The sequence below is a fragment of the Hydractinia symbiolongicarpus genome, chromosome 1, assembly GCF_029227915.1.
Source record: "Hydractinia symbiolongicarpus strain clone_291-10 chromosome 1, HSymV2.1, whole genome shotgun sequence".
Lineage (NCBI taxonomy): Eukaryota > Metazoa > Cnidaria > Hydrozoa > Anthoathecata > Hydractiniidae > Hydractinia > Hydractinia symbiolongicarpus.
Genome location: NC_079875.1, coordinates 25408226 through 25428726, shown reverse-complemented (window position 1 = coordinate 25428726; position 20501 = coordinate 25408226). Strand labels below are relative to the sequence as shown.

At 33.5% G+C, this 20501-nt stretch overlaps 1 protein-coding gene and 1 long non-coding RNA gene across 2 annotated transcripts; one reads left to right on the top strand and one right to left on the bottom strand.

Moving 5' to 3' along the window:
- Nucleotides 1–725: 725 nt before the first annotated feature.
- Nucleotides 726–1690, bottom strand: LOC130637512 (uncharacterized). Its single transcript, XR_008982357.1, has 3 exons — nucleotides 987–1690; nucleotides 850–904; nucleotides 726–776 (listed from the first exon to the last, which is right to left on the bottom strand). It is a non-coding gene; the product is annotated as an uncharacterized LOC130637512 (long non-coding RNA).
- A 5210-nt stretch (nucleotides 1691–6900) lies between these two features.
- On the top strand, nucleotides 6901–19083 carry LOC130648255 (glutathione hydrolase 1 proenzyme-like). The gene is made up of 9 exons (XM_057454296.1): nucleotides 6901–7058; nucleotides 9496–9658; nucleotides 13397–13625; nucleotides 14272–14467; nucleotides 16416–16720; nucleotides 17174–17328; nucleotides 17461–17648; nucleotides 18089–18326; nucleotides 18649–19083. The coding sequence occupies exons 1-9, from the start codon at nucleotides 7045–7047 to the stop codon at nucleotides 18910–18912; spliced, it is 1752 nt and encodes a 583-aa protein (XP_057310279.1). The 5' UTR covers nucleotides 6901–7044; the 3' UTR covers nucleotides 18913–19083.
- Nucleotides 19084–20501: the final 1418 nt, after the last annotated feature.

The window sequence follows — 20501 nt, the reverse complement described above, 5'->3', positions numbered from 1 at the left end:
CCAGTTACGTTACAAAAACGAAAGAGCATGTTTTCTCCTTAAAAAATTTTTTGCTTCGTTTGTGACTAGCTGCAACAATTCCTATTGCACTAAGTGAAAAAAGTTTACAAAGAAGCACTGTACACACAAACACAAAAAGTTGTTTAAGCTTCCTTTGATAAAACAGTTTATCAAACATTGTTTGTCGTAACAAGATCTATCATTGTGGAAACTTTTAAGACACATTTAAGCCCCCGAAAGGTTGAAAATAGTAAAAAAAATATTAGAGGAGTTCTACAAGTGTGTCGATATTGTTAAGGAAAGCGGGATACTTTCGTCAATTATAATTTTTGTGCGCGGAATATTAATTTTCAGGAGACGTGTGAAAATATAAATAGCGAATATACAAAGTGATTTTTCATTTTTGTAGGACCAGCTGTATGCACAATTGTTCTGGAGTTGTAATGCAGGTTGGCATTTAATAAAGGGGGTTAAGTATTTGACAGCCATAAAAACGGCACATAATGATTCTATTCTACACAGCCTGCAAGGAGCGCGCAATACTTAAATCTGTCCTAAAGGCTTGTTACTGGAAAATAAATACGCGGGTAATTATATGTTTGAGTGTATTGCAGTTTGCTGTTTAGCGGGTAGCGGGCACGGCTTTATAGCACACGATACGTAATATATTAAAAAGTAAAAAAATCACATACAGCAATCCAGATCGTCAATTCCAACCTCTTTTGGGCTCTCACAATTGCTTTTTCCGCCTTTCCATAAAATGCTGGTAAACCAAACTAAAAAAGTGATACTGCAAGTTATAACTTACAAAGATTGTAAGATTGTTCGAATTGTAAAAATTCGACTTACCATCCTTCAGTGTGACATAATTTCTTTTCTTGCTTCTGAAGTTTCTTTTGTCATTCTATAAATAAATTAAAAACAGATGCACCGTTCTTTGGATGAGGTAAACGAAAAAATAGATAATCAGTAAAAACGCAACTTACCATCGGCTACTACACACTTTTTAGCCAGTCATGTTACTTTTTCTCATCGTCAGAAACTCTTTCCTCTCGCTCAACATGGCTTATCTCGACAAGGTTTAGAATGAAATCGTTCTGGTTAATTAATTTATTTTCTTAAAATATCGTGGGATATCAGTAACCGTATTATGAATTCCCTACATGAACAAGATACAATGTCATTATTAATTATTATTTGTCCTTACTGGGTAGTTATAATAAAACCGAAAAACCATTAAACTTACGCTTGGGAAATATGTTTTTATAAGACACAGAAATTTGAATTTCATAATTGAGGTAAGCATTCGGCGTTAATGTTGTAATACTGTCTGAAAAAGACGGTTGAGGACAATCGTCATTATCAAAGTCAAAATTTTCATTTTTTTTTGTAAAAAGTCGTCGTGACACTTCGTTAAAAAGTAATGAAAAATTCTACAAACATTCTAATCGTGTTAAATATTAAATATACTCTTGTCTATGTGCATCTCCTACACATAGTAATGTAATCTAATATAGTGATATGTTGAGTCAATAAATGTTTTCTTTTAAGAACGACTAAAGTTTAGTAGGGGCCAGATGTGTTTATTGTTTTAATACTTTTTCAACTTTATATATATTTTTTTGTTGTTGTTGTTGTTGTTTTTGAACACATCGCGGGACGCGAATACTTAGCGGGACACGCTGCGTTTATTTTTTAGGGCATGATATTACTAATTAAGTGTGTATAACATGGTTTAAGGAGGTTTGACCATGTCCCGCTATGTGCTGGATATTGACTACAACAGACAAAATTTCCGTCATTTCTTGACCTAATTGTGCAGTCTTCAAACGAATGTTAATCATGTAAATAATAATTATATTGCAATACACTTTTCCCGAATTTATTTTCTTTGGTGTCCCGCAGCTCTTTCTCAATTTTTTAAAACAAAATGAATGTAATTTTCGAAATCCTCACAATTGACAAATCGTGAAATTTTCATATTTACACATCAAACAAACAACATGCTACAACAGATTTTTTTTATTTCACACAAATATCTGAGGGGATTGCTGCAATGGCAAAATTTAATAATAGTAAGATATTTGATTTCCCGGGGAAGGATAAGACTATTAACTTACTTTTAGACCCAATATCAAGGCGAATGAAATGAATAGTATTGACCTTCGAATGTCACTATCGACTGACCATATATTGAAGCCTCGAAAGTCTATTGGCTAATATCGGCAACATGGCAATACATTTATTGCTTTTTATTATTTTAAATGATTTTGGTCAAAATATTCAGTGGTATCTTACATGTGAACATCACATGAAAACATTGCGTCGACACAACACAAATTGCATCGAAATTCTCTCAAGGCAAAACTTATCAAAGGATGTAAAATTAATATATGTGTTATACCTGTTGTGTTGAAGAAAACTTCCCATTATTACTTACTGATGAACCTTGGAGGAAAGAATACGGAAGGAGAAACAACTCTTTTAATTCTATTGAAACACTGCGTGAGGTTCTAGCAGGTGTCTGTATAGAAACTTAATTTGAAATTTTGGCGGTTGTGTGACTAAATTATTCGTGAATAACAATTCGCAACTATGATTGGTTATAAAAACAATTAGATAATTTGATGATGAATTTGATAATATTATCAAAACAAGAAGCCATATTGAAATCGGTAAAATTTCTTTTGTTTTTATGTTAACATAATTAGCGAAGAAGCACATGGTCGACACTTTTGTAAACAAAAAGAAAAAGTTTATATCTCGTTTTAAAACGACGTTCTGTTATAAGAAGTTATTTCTTTAGTTAGAATAAACATTAATCCAGCACACATTTTGTCGGCACTCGTCCGGCGCATATCTATCTATATTGTTTTTCATGATCAAAGTGGTATACTCAAGCCTGCAAAAATAGGTTAATATCATGGTTAAACGCTTATTTCCAAACGTAATGTTGAAGTTTTTAACAGCAATGTTTACCGACTTATATTAGGCACACTTTCCATGCAATAATCACGTGCCTGCAGCGTGTTACAGTCAGATTTTAATAGAAAAAAGTTAGCCTCTATTAAAGGAGAATATGGAATTTGATCATTTTTTTGCGAAAAAGACTCGGTCGAGCACCTCACGCACTGATTCTTTTGAAATTAAAAACAATAGAAAATTCAATACATTTAAAGCGTACAGAAATGAAGTTGTTTCTCCTTCCGTATTCTTTCCTCCAAGGATGAATGAAGTCACTGTTATTTTCGACAGAAACTTGGGCGCTATTTGGACCATGAGAACCACTGCTGAAATGTTGGAAAATATTCAAAACAATTAACAAGCAATGTATTGATAATTTACCTGCTGGAATCAATTAAAGTTTATAACGAAGTGGAAAATATGTCTGGTCAGGCTTTCAAAGGTTTTCTCTTTGAAATTACGTCAGGACAAGGAACAAAAGCAAACTTGGGCGCTATTTGGACCATGAGAACCACTGCTGAAATGTTGGAAAATATTCAAAACAATTAACAAGCAATGTATTGATAATTTACCTGCTGGAATCAATTAAAGTTTATAACGAAGTGGAAAATATGTCTGGTCAGGCTTTCAAAGGTTTTCTCTTTGAAATTACGTCAGGACAAGGAACAAAAGCAACTGAAGCCCTCGATCGATTACTCAACCGCAGCCTACTCGGAGGTGCCACAGTTATGTCTTCCGAGCTTTCTGATGTTGTGTTGACTGTAATCTTTCATTATTATAATTAAAAGAAAGTGGTTACAAACACTCATGCAAGAAAACAATGCTCTGTCTTTGATAGTACATAACAATTTTAAAAAAAGTGGTGTTGCGGAATACATGGCAGTCTTCGTCTTCATGCACATAAGTCACCCAGGCAAACGAAAATGGATCCAATAGCTGAAATCCTGCCAGTTTTTCAAGCAAAAAGTGTAAATTGTGGAGCTTGTCATTGTTAAATTTCAGATTGATGTACTGGAAGAGATGCAATGTTATTTCATTTTTTCAATTGTCAAAAAAAAGTTGATTCATCTGATTATTTGAAAGATAATTTGCTTATTTTCAAAAAAATAAAGGATGACAGCGTGACTGTCAAGTATTTAACTGTTCTTAGCTATTATCAACCAAACAGTATTTCTGACTTAAAAATGAAATACAAAATTTGTGTTGCTAATGCAGTCAGGTATGCATTAAAGACTTTATATTGTTCTCTGTGTTTATTTCAAAAATAGATTAAGAACAGTTTCTTAAAATGTTTTTGGGGAATAGTGAATTAAAGATCTTTTTACCGATCTGTAGCATAGTTGTAGCTCCATTAAGTGCTCCTCCAGTTAAAAAAAAAATTCAGACTAGCAAAGTGACATTTTTTTTTGTGTGGAAAACCTATACACCCTTCACGGTTCCTTATATTTGGCTGATTAATGAGGAAATGGACTTTGCTACGCTGCGTTCGCTGACGCTTTGCTCCGCAAAAAACCCTGGGGACATAAGTGCGTTATTGTTTTAGGCGTGTTAACCCAACGATAAATAATCCTTGTAATAACGTTGTTTTACGCAAATTTTTCAATGTTTAAGGATATCACAACCAGAAAAGGATTTCTACCTAAAACACAATGAACCTAATTTCATTTCGGTTTTCCACCGAACACTCCCGCGTTTCCTACCTAGAAGGTTTGAGAGGGAAGTGTATATCTAAAAATAGTAATTTGCCGAACTATTGAAAACATTCGTCGCGGGCTTCATTTTTATTCATTTATTGGACCGCATTTGACCCAGCGCGTACAATATATAATAAATCAATTTAAATGTTACAGCCATCATAACAAAAAATTTGCAGAAACAAAGACTATGAATGTTTTGATATTAAAAATGTTCGTAGAGTTGAGGCCGTTTCATATTAAAGCAATATATTGCTGTAATGTAAAACAGCCTTTACAAAAATTTGTATTTTCACGTAAAAAAACAGTATTTTCACCTAAAACTTTGCAGAACGACAACACAGTAGACCCACAATATAAAACAGTCTGACAGATAGATATTTTTTTCGCCATTATATAACAGATACAGGTTAAAATTGTCTTAGCTGAATTAAAATACAATGAAATATATTTCTCTTTATAGTGATGGTCACGGGTCAACACGCATAAAATAATGAAACAAGAAAAAGTTGAAGATCAAAATAGCAAAAATGTTAAACAACATGTGACGAACTAGCCGAGTTAACTAAGCATTCTTTGATCATATCAAATTCACTTTCTATCAAACGAAAGATTAGACGCAAACACATGTCAAGGTAAAGCCCTAAAAATTGAATCCACCTCATAGCAAACCTTGAATTATAATCAACCAATAAACACAAAGTCGACGTGGTCACATCTTACCCTCTTAATAATGCAAGAATTAATTATATTCGTTCGGGTGAGTATAGGCATTCACGCTCAAAACAAAGGATTTCTTGATATTGACCACGTGAGCAAAGAACAATAGAAATAACCAATCAAAAAGCGCGGTTAAAATTCTGACTGCAGAAAAATTGTTTGTAATTTTCCCACCTAAAATATTCCGGTGGTAAGAAAACTTTTGCTGGTTCTCCTGGCTAGTGACGTACATATTTTTATTATTTTATGCTACTGCACTTACTGAAAAAATTTGTGAGTAAAAAAGATCAAGAAAATATAAATATGAAGCCTCCATTATGCGCGTTCGATGTGTTGTTAAATGAATATTTAGCGGCATCTCATCATCGTGTCGTAGAAAAGAAATTCAAAAATGAAAAAAATATTGTTGTTAGTCATGACTACGATGAAGACTTGTCTCTATTTATATACCGATATAAAAATTTTTGACACCCTGAAATTTTGAAAAGATAACCTCGTTGTCCAATCTACATAAAGTAATCTGGAAGACCTTGGTTCGTCTAATAATGCAATTACTGTAACAGGGTGGCCTCAATAATCATTTTGATTTCGCAAGAACTCTCCTATTCATGTTTTTCTGTTTTTCTTTGTTTCCTCGTTTTCTTGAAGACGTGTTGCAGCTGAACAAGCCAAATTCGTGCAAGTTAACTCATTTTCTGCTATTTATTTATCTCCCATTTTAAAACTTCTCTATTGAGACACTATGTTTCAGTAAAACTTGTCGTGTATCAATCTTCAACATATTCTCAAGCATATTAGTCATGTTACTACTTTTGAAAATGTTGCAGAAAATTTTATCGTCTATCAGGGCCTTAACTGCGTGTTTAAAAAATACTGAAATTGATTTGCACAATTGTCAATGGCGAAATTGTTTTTCTAACGAATAGCACTCACTAAATGTATGGTGTAAGTCTTCAAACTAATTTTAGTGAATGCCAGGATGAGACAGAAAAAATATTATGCTTTCATTGAACAAGTTTAGTAAGTTTTTGAAAAAAAACAAAATGAATTTGATTAAAAAACTTCCAAGCTGAAATCTTTGGGAAAAATAAGGATAGTGCGGCAACGTTAGGAGACAGTAGGTAGTGTGGTGGACATGCCCCCTTTAATTTATTAAAATTTATTAAAAGTGCCTTTTCTGGTGACATGTTTCTGTTGACATGGAAAACACCTAAAATATTCAAGGCCATTTTAAAGCGATTAAATTTTCTTCCATTTATATTGACTAACAGCTTTACTTTTTCTCGTATGTACATCACACCGTTTGACATGTAAAAACAAAACATAAACAAAAATAAAATTTAATAAAAACATCTGTGTTTACTACCGGATGTGCACGTGACGCACTCATCATTAATGTATTAAAAATAAAAAGATGCCATACTAAAAGGTTATTTTAATGGATTTACAATGATGTGTTAAACCCAGCTGGAATTTTGTTTCTCTATTTATTTTCTGTTCATTGTATTCACAAATTCAATATGTAGAAAATAATAATATATGTTAACGGTTGTGAAAGCGAGTCGTTGCTAGATTTGTTTTGATCAGCACATTCTTTAAACGTTAACCAAGTTAGTCATCTCTTTTTTCTGGCGGACAGAAGCAGAAGTGTGTAAACATAGTAAAAATGGAAAAGAAGCAGTGAGTTTTGTTTATTCATGCTATATATTTTTTTGATTATTTGTTCCACGGCTTCTAAGCTGCTAAGACTTTGAAATAGGCTCCATGTTTGTTTCTCTTTATAATACCGAGACTGGTGAACTACGAATCGGTATAATTCTTGAGTATAGTGATACGGAGACCAATAGTAGGTTTGTGTTGTAGGCCAAAAAATCTAGTTGAACAAGATACAAAAACATTCTTTTTTAAATAAATAATTTTGAAATATTATTTTCTGCTTAGTTGGCTATGGAGCCAGATTTTCATTTGCCAATACAAATTTTCCAAACATTGACGATGTTTTATTTCTATTCAAAGTTCTATGAAGATATTTGTTTTCCTTATAAGGAGTTTAAAACTAGCCGAAACTCGTAGGTAACTGAACAATAAATAATTGTGTCTATTGATTTTTATGTTTTATAAAAGCAGTCTTTGAGTTTTATTTGTTTCTTGCTTTCCTAGTTGTTAAAAAAAACTTCTTCTACAGCCTTTAAGCCTGTAGAAGTTTAAAATACTCTTTTTTCGCCGTTTTTAACACAAAAGACTAGTGTATCAAGAAACATTACGAGTCTAGCGTAGCGGTACGGAAATTATAAGTTGTAGAGTGTTGTGGTCAAAACCATCTTGTTAAACAAGATAAAAAAACGTAAACTTTATTTTTACACTATCAGTTTGAATTATTATTTTGTTTCGCACATTTTTTCTTGGGTTTAAGGCAATAAATAACAAACTAAATTTGATAAATTTTCTTATTATTACAAGCTCGTGAGCTTGTATTAAAACGCAAATGTGTCCTACAAGAATGGAAATTTTTGCCGCTCTGAGCACCGACACGGGAGTCGTCGTGTGTTCGAATCTCATCTTGGTAACTATTTTTACTTTTTTTTTTCTTTTTTCTTATAAAATTTTTCATTGATTCTGCTTTATAAAGCAGTGGTTCACAAACTCAAACACATTTTTATAAGAAAAAAGAAAAAAAAAGTAAAAAGAGTTACCAAGATGAGATTCGAACACACGACGACTCCCGTGTCGGTGCTCAGAGCGGCAAAAATTTCCATTCTTGTAGGACACATTTGCGTTTTAATACAAGCTCACGAGCTTGTAATAATAAGAAAATTTATCAAATTTAGTTTGTTATTTATTGCCTTAAACCCAAGAAAAAATGTGCGAAACAAAATAATAATTCAAACTGATAGTGTAAAAATAAAGTTTACGTTTTTTTATCTTGTTTAACAAGATGGTTTTGACCACAACACTCTACAACTTATAATTTCCGTACCGCTACGCTAGACTCGTAATGTTTCTTGATACACTAGTCTTTTGTGTTAAAAACGGCGAAAAAAGAGTATTTTAAACTTCTACAGGCTTAAAGGCTGTAGAAGAAGTTTTTTTTAACAACTAGGAAAGCAAGAAACAAATAAAACTCAAAGACTGCTTTTATAAAACATAAAAATCAATAGACACAATTATTTATTGTTCAGTTACCTACGAGTTTCGGCTAGTTTTAAACTCCTTATAAAGAAAACAAATATCTTCATAGAACTTTGAATAGAAATAAAACATCGTCAATGTTTGGAAAATTTGTATTGGCAAATGAAAATCTGGCTCCATAGCCAACTAAGCAGAAAATAATATTTCAAAATTATTTATTTAAAAAAGATTGTTTTTGTATCTTGTTCAACTAGATTTTTTGGCCTACAACACAAACCTACTATTGGTCTCCGTATCACTATACTCAAGAATTATACCGATTCGTAGTTCACCAGTCTTGGTATTATAAAGAGAAACAAACATGGAGCCTATTTTTTCTTTTCGTTTTTTTAAAAGTACAAAATTTTTTTCATTGATTTTGCTTCATAAAGCAGTGGTTCACAAACTCAAACACATTTTTAATGTTTTGTGTTGCTTACCATTTCTTAATAATGTAAACACATGTCGCGCACAAAATGGTCAAGTACAAACCAATACACTACGTAACGAAAAAGTTTATGAAAGAAATCACCGTCAAATCTCCTCAATTTTATGACGCATTCTTTTCCTGGCCAGCTTTTAAGATCTGCCAGCGGCATTCTTGAGCACATCCAAGCAACGAAATGTTTATACCCACAAACATCTCGAAATTTGGGTGTTAAGTGAATTTACCAAGATCAAAATACGTATAAAAGGCTATGTAATTCCTTGTGGCACCAATTTCAAAGTTAACTGTCTTGCTTGATAGCGACGGGCAAATCTCTGATGTCTTTTTCCTTGGCTAGTTGATTCTTATTCAGGAAATCCGTTATTTGACCAATAAACTTTGAATTGAGCAATGGTGATAAAACTTATCAGAGTTTTTACCAGATTACGTCACGTGTCAAAAAGCACAAAAACAAGCATTTTTGCTACTGATCTTTGAAACTGTTCTCAAATTTACTTATAGTATCATAATCGCGCTGGTGGTTGTCATTGTCGTCGTAGCTGTCGCCATCACTTTAGGCGTCACACTAAGCAAAGAAGACGACGGCGATGGAAACAATTATGCTGCTGTAAAGGACTATTACACAAATGGTGCTGTCGCAACAGATGCTAAAAACTGTTCAGATGTAGGTTTTATTTATTTCTAAACTTCAATAGCCCTATAAGAAGTATTTTAACATGAAAAAAGAAGTCAATACTTTACTTGTTTTTCCACGTGTCACTGAATTTCATATTAACCAAACGGTATGCAAATCGGCATAAACTGTTAAACGGGTCTGTGTCTTTAAAGAGGGAAGGGCACTAGAAAGAGGACATGCAGTAATAAACAACAACGAAAAATTAAACAAATGGATGTTCAATATCTTTTAAATATATATTTAATCTTTAATCATTCTTTGGTTTATACTTAGTTAGAAATTACTTTAATTCTTTGTATTTTCAAATGAATGAAACGTTCAAGTTCCTCTCTTGCAACTTGATGAATTGTTGATCTATGAAAAAAACGCATTATAGGTTATGAGTAAACAAAACCTTTTGCATTTGGTATATACTTTTTAGTTAGGTTTCCATACGACTGCATTTTCCGCTTGAGCGGAAAAAGCTCGCGAGCTTTTTTCTCTCGGGATTGACGTGAATGGAAATTAATTTTTCGCTTAAGAGAAAACGTGCTTATTCAGATTAAAATGGCTGCCGTAAACAGAAGATATGTTTTATTACAAAATTAAAAATTAATTATAACTTTATGTGGCACCGTGTAAAAAGAAGCAGAACTTTAAAAACATTAACAGAAAAGAATGTGGATAAGGAGACTTTTTCAGGAAAGAAGGACCAAAGGGTTGTACAATGTTTTAGTCAAAGATTTATTCTTTTTTGATAGTGAATATTTCTTTAAATCGTTTCGAATGACACCAGTAAGATTTGAACAGCTACTCTCTTGGATAGCCCCTGTCATCGTCAAGTCATCTAAAATCAGGGATGTTACAAGTCCTAGCGAGCGTTTATGCATTACATTGTGGTATTTAACTACAGGAGATGCTCAGATTACAATTGGAAGTAGCTATAGAGTCAGCCCTCCAACTGTCTGTCGCATTATACGCGAAACGTGCGAAGCAATATGGGATCAATTGCAGAGTCATGGATTATTAGATGTTCCTGACACAGAAAGCAAGTGGAAAGAGATTCAAAGACCGATGGAACTTTCCACATTGTTTAGGGGCAATACATGGCAAACATGTAGTAATGCCAGCACCAGCCCGAAGTGGTTCAGACTACTTTAATTACATAGCATAGTGTTGCTTGCTGTGTGCAATGCACGTTACAAATTTACGTTGATAGACATTGGTGATGCTGGGCTTCAAAGAGATGGAGCAAAACAAAAAACAGCAAAATTGGCCAGGCCATAGAAACAAACTCAATTAATAGACCACCCCCAGCCAAAATAAAAGATGCAGGAAATAAGCTATATCCATATGTTTTTGTGGCTGATGATGCCTTTCAATTAAAACCACATATGCTAAAACCATTCGCTCGTGTGGATTCTTGCATTAAAAAAAAATATTTAACTACCGTTTATCAAGGGCCAGAAGAATAATTGAAAATTGTTTTGGCATATCAGTAGCAAGGTTTCGCATTTTTAGACGTCCCATTATTGCACAGGCTGAAACTGTGAATTTAATAACAAAAGCAGTAGTTGCTCTACACAACTTTTTAATGAAAAGCCAAGAAAACCATGGTGAGTGCAGGTACTGTCCACCAGGATTTGTGGATACTGAAAATGGCGCGGACTGACAGCTTGGAAACTATAGGAATGAAACCAATGGATATACTGGCTTTTTACCTATTGGTACTACGCGATCAAACAACTATACGAAAAATGTAAAGGATGTGCGCGAGGATTATAAAGATTATTTTACCACACAAGAAGGAGCTGTAGGTTGGCAGTGGGACTATGTATCCAGAACGATAGACCCAAGTGCAAACCAACAAAATTATTTGCAACTATATAATATGGAAATATATAACTATATATTTTTTTTTGAAATATGCCACTAGATACACACTTTTTATAACGATTATGCTTTTTGGTTTAGTGATTCCTAAAAAATCGACATCTTTGCTCTTAAATTATTTTTAAAGTTATTTTTAGACATGTCTGAAGTAAGGAGAGAAAAGCCAATTAAAGAATCAACATATAACACAAGAAGGTAACTCTCTTTTATAAAAATATTTACAATAATGTAACTTCTATTATCTAAAAAGTGTGTAAAATATATACAAGTAAAAATGTTTAAAATACAAAATATATGTTAAAAAAAGATGTTCTTTTTATCAAACTCCAGCTCAAACAGCAATGTTTGAATTTTAAGCTTAGCAATTTTATTCTTTCGAGCTGCTAATTTTCTTAATGTTGGCACAATACTTTTGGCAAAAAGCATATCTTCGTCGTCTTCTGCATCGTTTTGAAGTAGGGCAGCCCTAGTCGTTGAATTTATGTCCTCCAATGTTTTTAAAAATTGAATGTCCATTTCAGTTGCAGCTTGTACGCGGGGTCTTCTTTGGAATAGGTTTAATGCAGCTACTAGTACTATCCAAGTTTTCTTCTTCATCATTTTACGAAAGGCTTAAACTAGGGGTCATCATGCCATCACTTGTGATTGGTGAAGGTGGGGACATAGAAACATTACTAGAAGTCTCTTTATTCGTGACTTTGTCTTGTACGAACTGCAACTGTGAGAAATATTTACATTTCGGCAATGTATGTGCTGTTGCACCAGATCGTGTCAATTCTGCACGCCTTACCAAGAATCGCTTTAGGTTATCACGCAGGTTTTTCCACTGCGATTTCAGGAATTCAACTAAAATAAATAAATCTTTAAGTGTATCTAGATAGTTTGATTGAAAAACAGCATTTAAAAATATAGCTAGCTAACCTAATGCAATAATTGTTGATAAATTGTTCTGTGTCTGCTTAGGGTTTATATCGAGTGTTCAATGTACGATAATACTCTAACCTGGTTTTCCAAACTTTGTTGCCAGTTGTTGCCATGCTGTCTTTCTCATGTTTTGGTCATGGTGTGACCTCGTTGAAGTATTCCATAAGCATGGGAAACCTTCCATCTCGTTTATGAAGATTTCAACGTCATAATTGGCCACAGTGTTTTCTCCTGATACTTGTGAGAAGTCAGTTACAATATCATTCTCATCTTGTCGTGATGACTGTTGATTCTGTTGTTGTATCCTGATTGATCCTGTTCGTAAATTTATCAAATTTTAACCTCTGGTTACAAAGTCGTTGCTTCGTCTCTGTACATCCTCGTTCACTATATCTCCTTCTTCTGCTATACTGGCTTCGTTAGTTTGTGGGCGATTATAAAATTGAGCCTATCGAGTTAAGTTTTTCTTGTGAGCTTTCAAAAGTACATCTCTCTGCCATCTTGATATTTCCTTAAGCGTGTTATGAAAAGGAGTTGCGCCAAAATTTATTTCACTAAAAGGATTACGCAATGTTTACATTTTTCTCAAATTTCATTGGCCGAAAAGCTTGAGAGAAATACGCGCTGAAAAATTTGAATGAGTTAAACTTTTTCAGAGTAGCTGGGGAGCATCTTTTCACGTCGGGTCAGCGGTCATTCTACTTCATTGCACATGCTTGTGGAAAAAGCTCTTGAGATTTTTCCGCTCGAGCGGAAAATGCAGTCGTATGTAAACCTACCTTTATTCTTCTAATGTTGCTGTCTATTCTTCACATCATAGCCGCAACATTAGTTCAAAAAACTCTCACTAATGCATTAAATGCAATTAGTTTTAACAATCGTATATAATTCATAACGTCAACCTGCATGCCACATAACATATCTCTTAAGATTGGTTTGGAAATGTTAAAAGCAGGAGGGCATGCTGTAGATGCTGCTATTGCAAGTTTAATTTGCGTAGGAGTGGTAAATCTGCACTCTACTGGTATCAGTGGTGGAGGTTTTATGACACTGTACGATAAAGCAAAGAGGAAAACTACAGTGTTTGACTATAGAGAAACTGGTCCAGCTGGCTTACATGCAAACTCTTATGCTCATGACAAAAACGCCGCAAAAGTAGGTATGTACAGAGTAATTTAACTTTATTCAGGTCGGTTTTGTGGCCGGGTTACCCTTGATAAATGACCGTGACAACAGAAGTTGTTTAAAAAAATCAGCTTTCCTGAAGGCAACTGAAACTTATAAAAGTCGCAATATTTAATGCATGCATCTTTTCAACAAAAATTTCAGAGCGACAGGTTTAAAACACTTTTAATTTTAGCACTTTTGAGTAACATAAACTTCATACCATACCATTTCACTGATCTTTCAGCTTAATTTTTTTTAACTTCCGGGTATTTTTGTAAGCATGTCCAAATCTTTCAAATCTTAACTACAGAAATAACCCTTGTCAGCAAGTTCTGTAAAACTCTCTGTATACACATATAACTTTACCTTTTTTGTGGGCTTTGTGTGAGACCCTATTTAATCGTCTGTTAATGATACTTATACATCAGACAACATCGCAACAAACAATTGAAATTAAGGATCAAAAGCTTTGTAAAAAAAATATGACTGAAAAATTTGTTGTTTTTTAGAATAGCGGTTTCTTCTGGAATAAATTTGTCCACAAAAACGACGTTTTCTTTATGTTTTTTGGTTTCAAAATCTGACGTTGTTATAACACTAAAAGCTATATTGCACAACCCTCAGAATTTTATTTTAAGGTGGATTAGCAGTCGGCGTTCCTGGAGAGATCAGAGGTTTAAAGTTAGTTCATGAAAGGTATGGAAAATTACCTTGGTCTCAATTATTTGAACCATCAATCAAGCTGGCTGAAGAAGGTATCACGATCGGAAAGCATATGGCTTCGAAATTATCAAGTTCTACAAAGAAAGCAATCATGGCGGATCCTGGATTGAAGTAAGAGACGACATATTTATATTTAAAAAGAAGTACCAGAAATTTCTGGGCAAGTTGCTTTGAAATCTTAGTGTGCTTTGACTTACGTCAAAATTCTAACCAAAACCGACTTTTTGCCAGCAATATCATAGCGGACTTAAAAATGGAAAGAGAAGCATTTACATAAATTTCGGATTTAGTTTCTGGTTGATAACATGTTAACATGCTCTATTTTGACTAGTATTTCACTTGCCAATGGGGAAAATATATCAAGATATATTATAGATATCATAGATATATCATAGAACCCTGGGCAGCAAGTGTTTACTCCTAAGGATTTCTCTGCTTCAGTTCAGGGACTATACCCACTTTGTACCCAAGACCAAACATTTCTCCAATGTCTGAAAAGTTCTACGATAATAACTTCTGATTTAAAATCCATAAAAACGTTTATGAAGTTATATTCTTTAATTTGTCGGGTAAAAAAACATGCGAATTGTAAAAAAAATTATTTGTTGTCAAACTCGACATTTCAAGATTAAGAAAATAATAACTGAAAGCAATTAAGTCACTAATCCCTGACTTCTCAACCCTTTTTCCTGTCTATCATAAACAAGCAAGGCTTTCGCGTTTTTGTTTGTTTATTTGTTAATTAACTCAGGTGGACAAGGGACAAAAACTAAAAAACTGTGAGCTTGTTGTAATATGTTCCGTTTTTAACAGAAAAGTGCAACGTCAATAAAACAGTTGCAACAAATCCATATGATTCCACATTCGTCTCTCTCATCACAAACTTTTATACCTTTCAACAGATCCTGTGTACAATGATAAACCGGACATAAAATTTATTTCTGAAATTATTTACAGAAGGAAATATTTACACTCGCTTAAAGGTTACCTCCCGCGAAAAATAAAGTTAATTGCATATGAAAGAGCTTGAAGGGGTGTCTAGGAATTTGAATATTTTTTTTAAAATTCTTGATTGGTTCTTTAGAAGATTCACTAATTGATGCATGATGTCATAAGTATTCTTTGCGAGAGTGTTGTATTTAACACTTCTGGCAAGCAGTATAGAGCTATAAAATTTTCTGGCCGTTCACTTTGACGCGTTTTAAACATTTTACATACATTTCAATATTAGTTACCATAATTATGCTAACTGCTAACTCATGACGTCTTAATTTTGCACAATCAGCGCAACTTTTAAGACAAATATTTCGAGAACAGATAAAGACTTTTCAAAAAAATAAAAATATTTCTAGTGAATATAGGTAACCTTTAAAGCCAAATAGGCTTCGCCCACACTTAGCTCGTTCTGAAAGAAGTACTGCTGGCAAACATCGAAGCGTGAAAGAATTCAACGCCTGTAAACTGATGCTGTATTTAGTATCAAAAATTGAGTTTCTATTATTAAAAGCTGCATCATTTGAGGACGAAGAATAAAGAACTTGGCAACTAAGGTTATTTGAGGATGTTACAGTCTCATTCCAAAGTTGTTGTTTCTCAGTTCTAACCTCTTTAAAGCTTCCGAAATATAAATCTTAAAATGAATAATTTTTGGTGAAGAAATTGGTATTTGGAAGTTCAGCTATCAATTCAAGCATGCGCGAAATAAATAACTGGCAAGCTATAATTAGTTACCTGTATACTCCAAATACCGACAAATCAGTAGACCATTAACAAAAAAGAGGATATAAACTCATTCCAGAAGTTAGACAAAAATTCATTTTTACACGAGTCCACTGAGACTAATCACCTCTGCTTGAACTCTAGGCTAAACTTTCCTTGTATGACATTGCCTAAGAAATGAGGCTATCTTTTAAACATTCTCTGTATTTTTATTTCCCGTACTCTCTTATATTAAAGCTAGAGTTTTATTCAAAATAGTAACCGAATTGCAAATTTGGGCCAAAGTTACACATAATGGTAACCGTAATATGTAACCCCGGCGAACCGTGTTTTTTTCTAGAGAAATTCTAGTAAATGAAGATGGTACGTTCAAAAAAGCGGGAGATATTATTGTTAACAAGAAATATGCTGATACACTCCGAATACTTAAAGACAATCCAGAAGATCTTTACACAGGAAATATCTCGAAGTTCTTTTTAAGTGACGTCAACAACAATAATGGTAACATGACGGCGGAGGATTTGAAAAATTACAAAGTTTTAGAGAAAGTGCCTATAACCACAACATTGAATGGTTTGACACTTCATACAACTCCTTTACCAGGAGGTGGTTCTGTTTTAATACACATCTTAAATATGGTAAAAGGTATGATTTTATTATTTATTTATGGGTTGTGTATTACGGCATTGCTAAATAAAACAACAACAAAACTTTTTAACGTTTGCGACTACGAGAAAAGGGATTTCTTTTAATTCATCAGAGTATCCAGTCTCGTTACCTGAGTAAATAAGATAAAAAACTCCTTGCAACTTTCTGTTTTCTCATCTTAAAATGTGATCGCGTCAATGTAGTAAAATATGGCTTACACAACAATTAACGATATGTTTCAGAAAGCATCAATTTTCAACTTTCATTGCACTCTCCAGGTTACAGCTTGGTTTGTGTAACTGTTCGGGAGGTTAAAAAAATAACAACTGTGCCTTACGGTCATAGGAAAAAATTAATACGAGACAGACAATAGCAACTAACTGCGGTGTTTCTTTTTTTTCCTAGTGCCAAAGTGTATTAGTTTGGTTGCATTTCCTTACATTTTCATAGGGTATAAGTTCAACGCATCATACCTGGACACAGTTGATGAGAAAGTGTTAACATATCACAGAATTGTGGAAAGTTTCAAATTTAGCTATTCGAAACGTCCACATCTTGGTGATCCCGATAAAGTACCTGTTGAATATAAAACCGAATTCGATAAAGTAAACATTCAGTTGACTTTATACATATTTTTGCGGTGGAAGTTTTTATTTTCACTCCTTAAACAATTTATCGCATTTTTAACTTCTACTCTCCTATTCAATAAGAGTATAATTGCGTGCGTTGTATTTCAGATGAAAGAAGACATAATAAGTCTAGCGAAGGCTGAAATAAATCGTATGAAAGTGAATGACACTTCCACGCAAAAAAATAGTTATTACGATCAATTCTTTACGACAACTGAAGACGATGGTACTACACATGTTTCAGTGATTGATAAAGATGGGAATGCTGTATCAGCTACGGATACGATCAATTTTGCGTATGTTTTTTTTATTTAAATTTTTGTTTAATCTCTTGATGCCTAAACCCGCATAGTTTGTAGAAATTTCAATTTATATTTTTCAAGAAATGCGGTTCTTACCATTAACTTGATTCTTTTAAATTAAGACAACGATAAATAATCTTCTTAAGTATTATTTACGAATGGTTCACTAATTATTCGTCTGCTTTTATGAATTTTCAGCAGGCATTCAAGTTTTTTTTTTTAATTTTATTTTAAAAAAACTTGATTTTGTCACATCGCATTTTTACGTACCACCTGCTACTTTAACATGCAATAAAGTAACTTTCACATCCAGTGAAACAATCATGATTTTTTATCTGTATGTCTTGATCGATATTAATAATGTTATACTTCACATTAGTAAAAACTTACTTTTTTATTGCTTGAATAGCATAGTTAAAGTTCCTCCTTCCTAGGTTTGGCGCAAAATTTCGATCAATGAAAACTGGTATTATATACAACAACGAACTAGCTGATTTTTTCTTAAACTCCACTTACGGTGATAAATATCCAACGCCGTTATATAATGCTCCCGGTGCTGGACGGCGACCTCTTTCATCGACCTGTCCGTCAATTTTAGTTGATAAAGATGGAAATGTTGTGATGGTGGTTGGTGGTTCGGGAGGTACCAGGATAACACTTTCTACCGCTTGGGTAAGAGTTTAGTAAATAGCAATTATATTTCTATACAAGAAGCATAACTTCCATTTAAAAAACCTCCTTACAATTTAAATTGAGTTATAAGAGTTTAAAGCGCGTCCACACGCAGTTTTGCGGCAAAGCATAAAGTATTATTAATTAGCGCTATATTATTACTCAGTGTCCTTCCAAAGAGGTCTTTATAGTTAAGCAAATTTATCTGGAAGAAATAATGAGATAAGAAGTGTCTAAAAATTAGGTTGTAGTCATCGAAAAATATTTAATTGCATTGCTTGCTGTCACAACTTTCTTTTTAACATTCTAACTCCTTTTTTAGGTTATCATCAAGAAGTTGATGTTTTCTTACAATCTAACTTCGGCTGTGGAAGATGCTCGTCCGCAACACGCATTTTTTCCAGAATACATTCGAAATGAAAAAGGGTACCTCCTCTCCGACGATATTGTGGAGGGATTGAAAAAAAAGAATCACAGAATTCTACAATCCAGTCTTAATGCTATAGTTCAAGGTATATATGTTGACGGTGGGAAAATTTACGCGAAATCTGATCCCAGAAAAGAAGGTGTGGCAGCTGGATATTAATTTCGTACACGAATACAATCTTACCATATTTAATGAAAGTTAGAAAATATGTTCACAACATTCTAATTATAATTCTACATTAATAACACAAACACCGAACCAGCGACATAAGAGACTGGGAAACAGATTTTTTATTTTTTATAAATTTTAAATAATTACACGTCTTATAAATCTTAAATATTTTCCTTGATATTGCTTTTATGGCCTGTATAATGCAATGTGCAGCCTTGTCTCGCGGTGAAGTAGGAAGCCTGAAATTAAGACTTTCGCGTCTAGTTTTATTCGGGAAACGTTTTGAATAAAAAGTGGCAGAAAATCAAGAGTGAAACGCAAAATTTTGACTCTATGGATAATTTTTATGGTATTCCAGGGAGTTAGGACTTCTATAGAACACCGAAAACACTTCAGCGGAACAATTTCTAGTAGTGAGAACTTTAATAGATGACACAGGTCTGTTAAGCGCTTGATTGATTAGCAGAACAATATAGCTAGTAGGTGAAATAAATGTTCTTTTTCTTCAATATGTTTTGATCTTCTTTAACAACTGACAACTAAATTTCAAACTGTATTTTTGGTATTTTTTATTCAACGCCACAAAAATATGATTATTCTGAAGAAATATCTAAAATACTATACATAACAGGGACATATAAAATGAAATCAAGTCGCTCTTAGGCGCAAAAAAAGTGTAATAAATCTTTACCATATGGAAGTAAATTGTAGTCGAAACAAAAGAAAGCCTAAATCAACGGGGGATTCGTCATCAGACTTAAACTACCTAACTTTAAGCAGAAAGACCACAACTGAAACCATAAATCTGCTAATCGAGAAGACGAAATGTTACTACAACCTTCCATTCTTCACAAGACATAAAAAGAACGATTTTTACATTTTTTTCGGAATGAATTATAATAGCCACTACCATCGTGCAGTCACTGAATATGGTCGCCACAAGCCGGAAAGTGGGTCGACTTTTTTTTAAGTAGTTTAATATCTCTTGGTGACTTCAAGGCTGCTAGAGCCTTACAAATTAACTTTTGTCCTGTGTCCATGAGAGTATTGGTCCACCTTTACTTTCTATATTTCCTTATCACCTTCAGTGAGCTCATACAGCTCATTGGTGAGCCATAAGGACGTACATGCTCCTGTTTCCCAAAGGATTCGAGGATGAGCCAAGAAACAAGGTTATAAATCAGCATGAAGGTGGAGTACTTGACAAAATAATGTTGACCAACGCAATAAACAAAAAGAATATTCTCGATGATTTTCGGACAGATTTTAGGATTACATTTCAAAATATTCAAGTGAAATCTTTATTTTTCGGTTTTAACGTTCTCCTAATCTATCCACCTAAGTGCGATAAGCAGACTTATTCGACGCCTGTTAATCTTTTGATTTCGGATAATGTAAATCTCCGATTTACGCAGAGATACAACGCATCCTCATAGATAATATTAATGTATAGCATAAAAGGTACAAAACGGTCTAGTATTCATGCCATACGGTAAAACTTTTAAGCGGTAAAAAGGCCTAATAATAGTCGATGTAATATTGCGGATTTAGCTGCACGATTTTATCAGCCGAAGCTT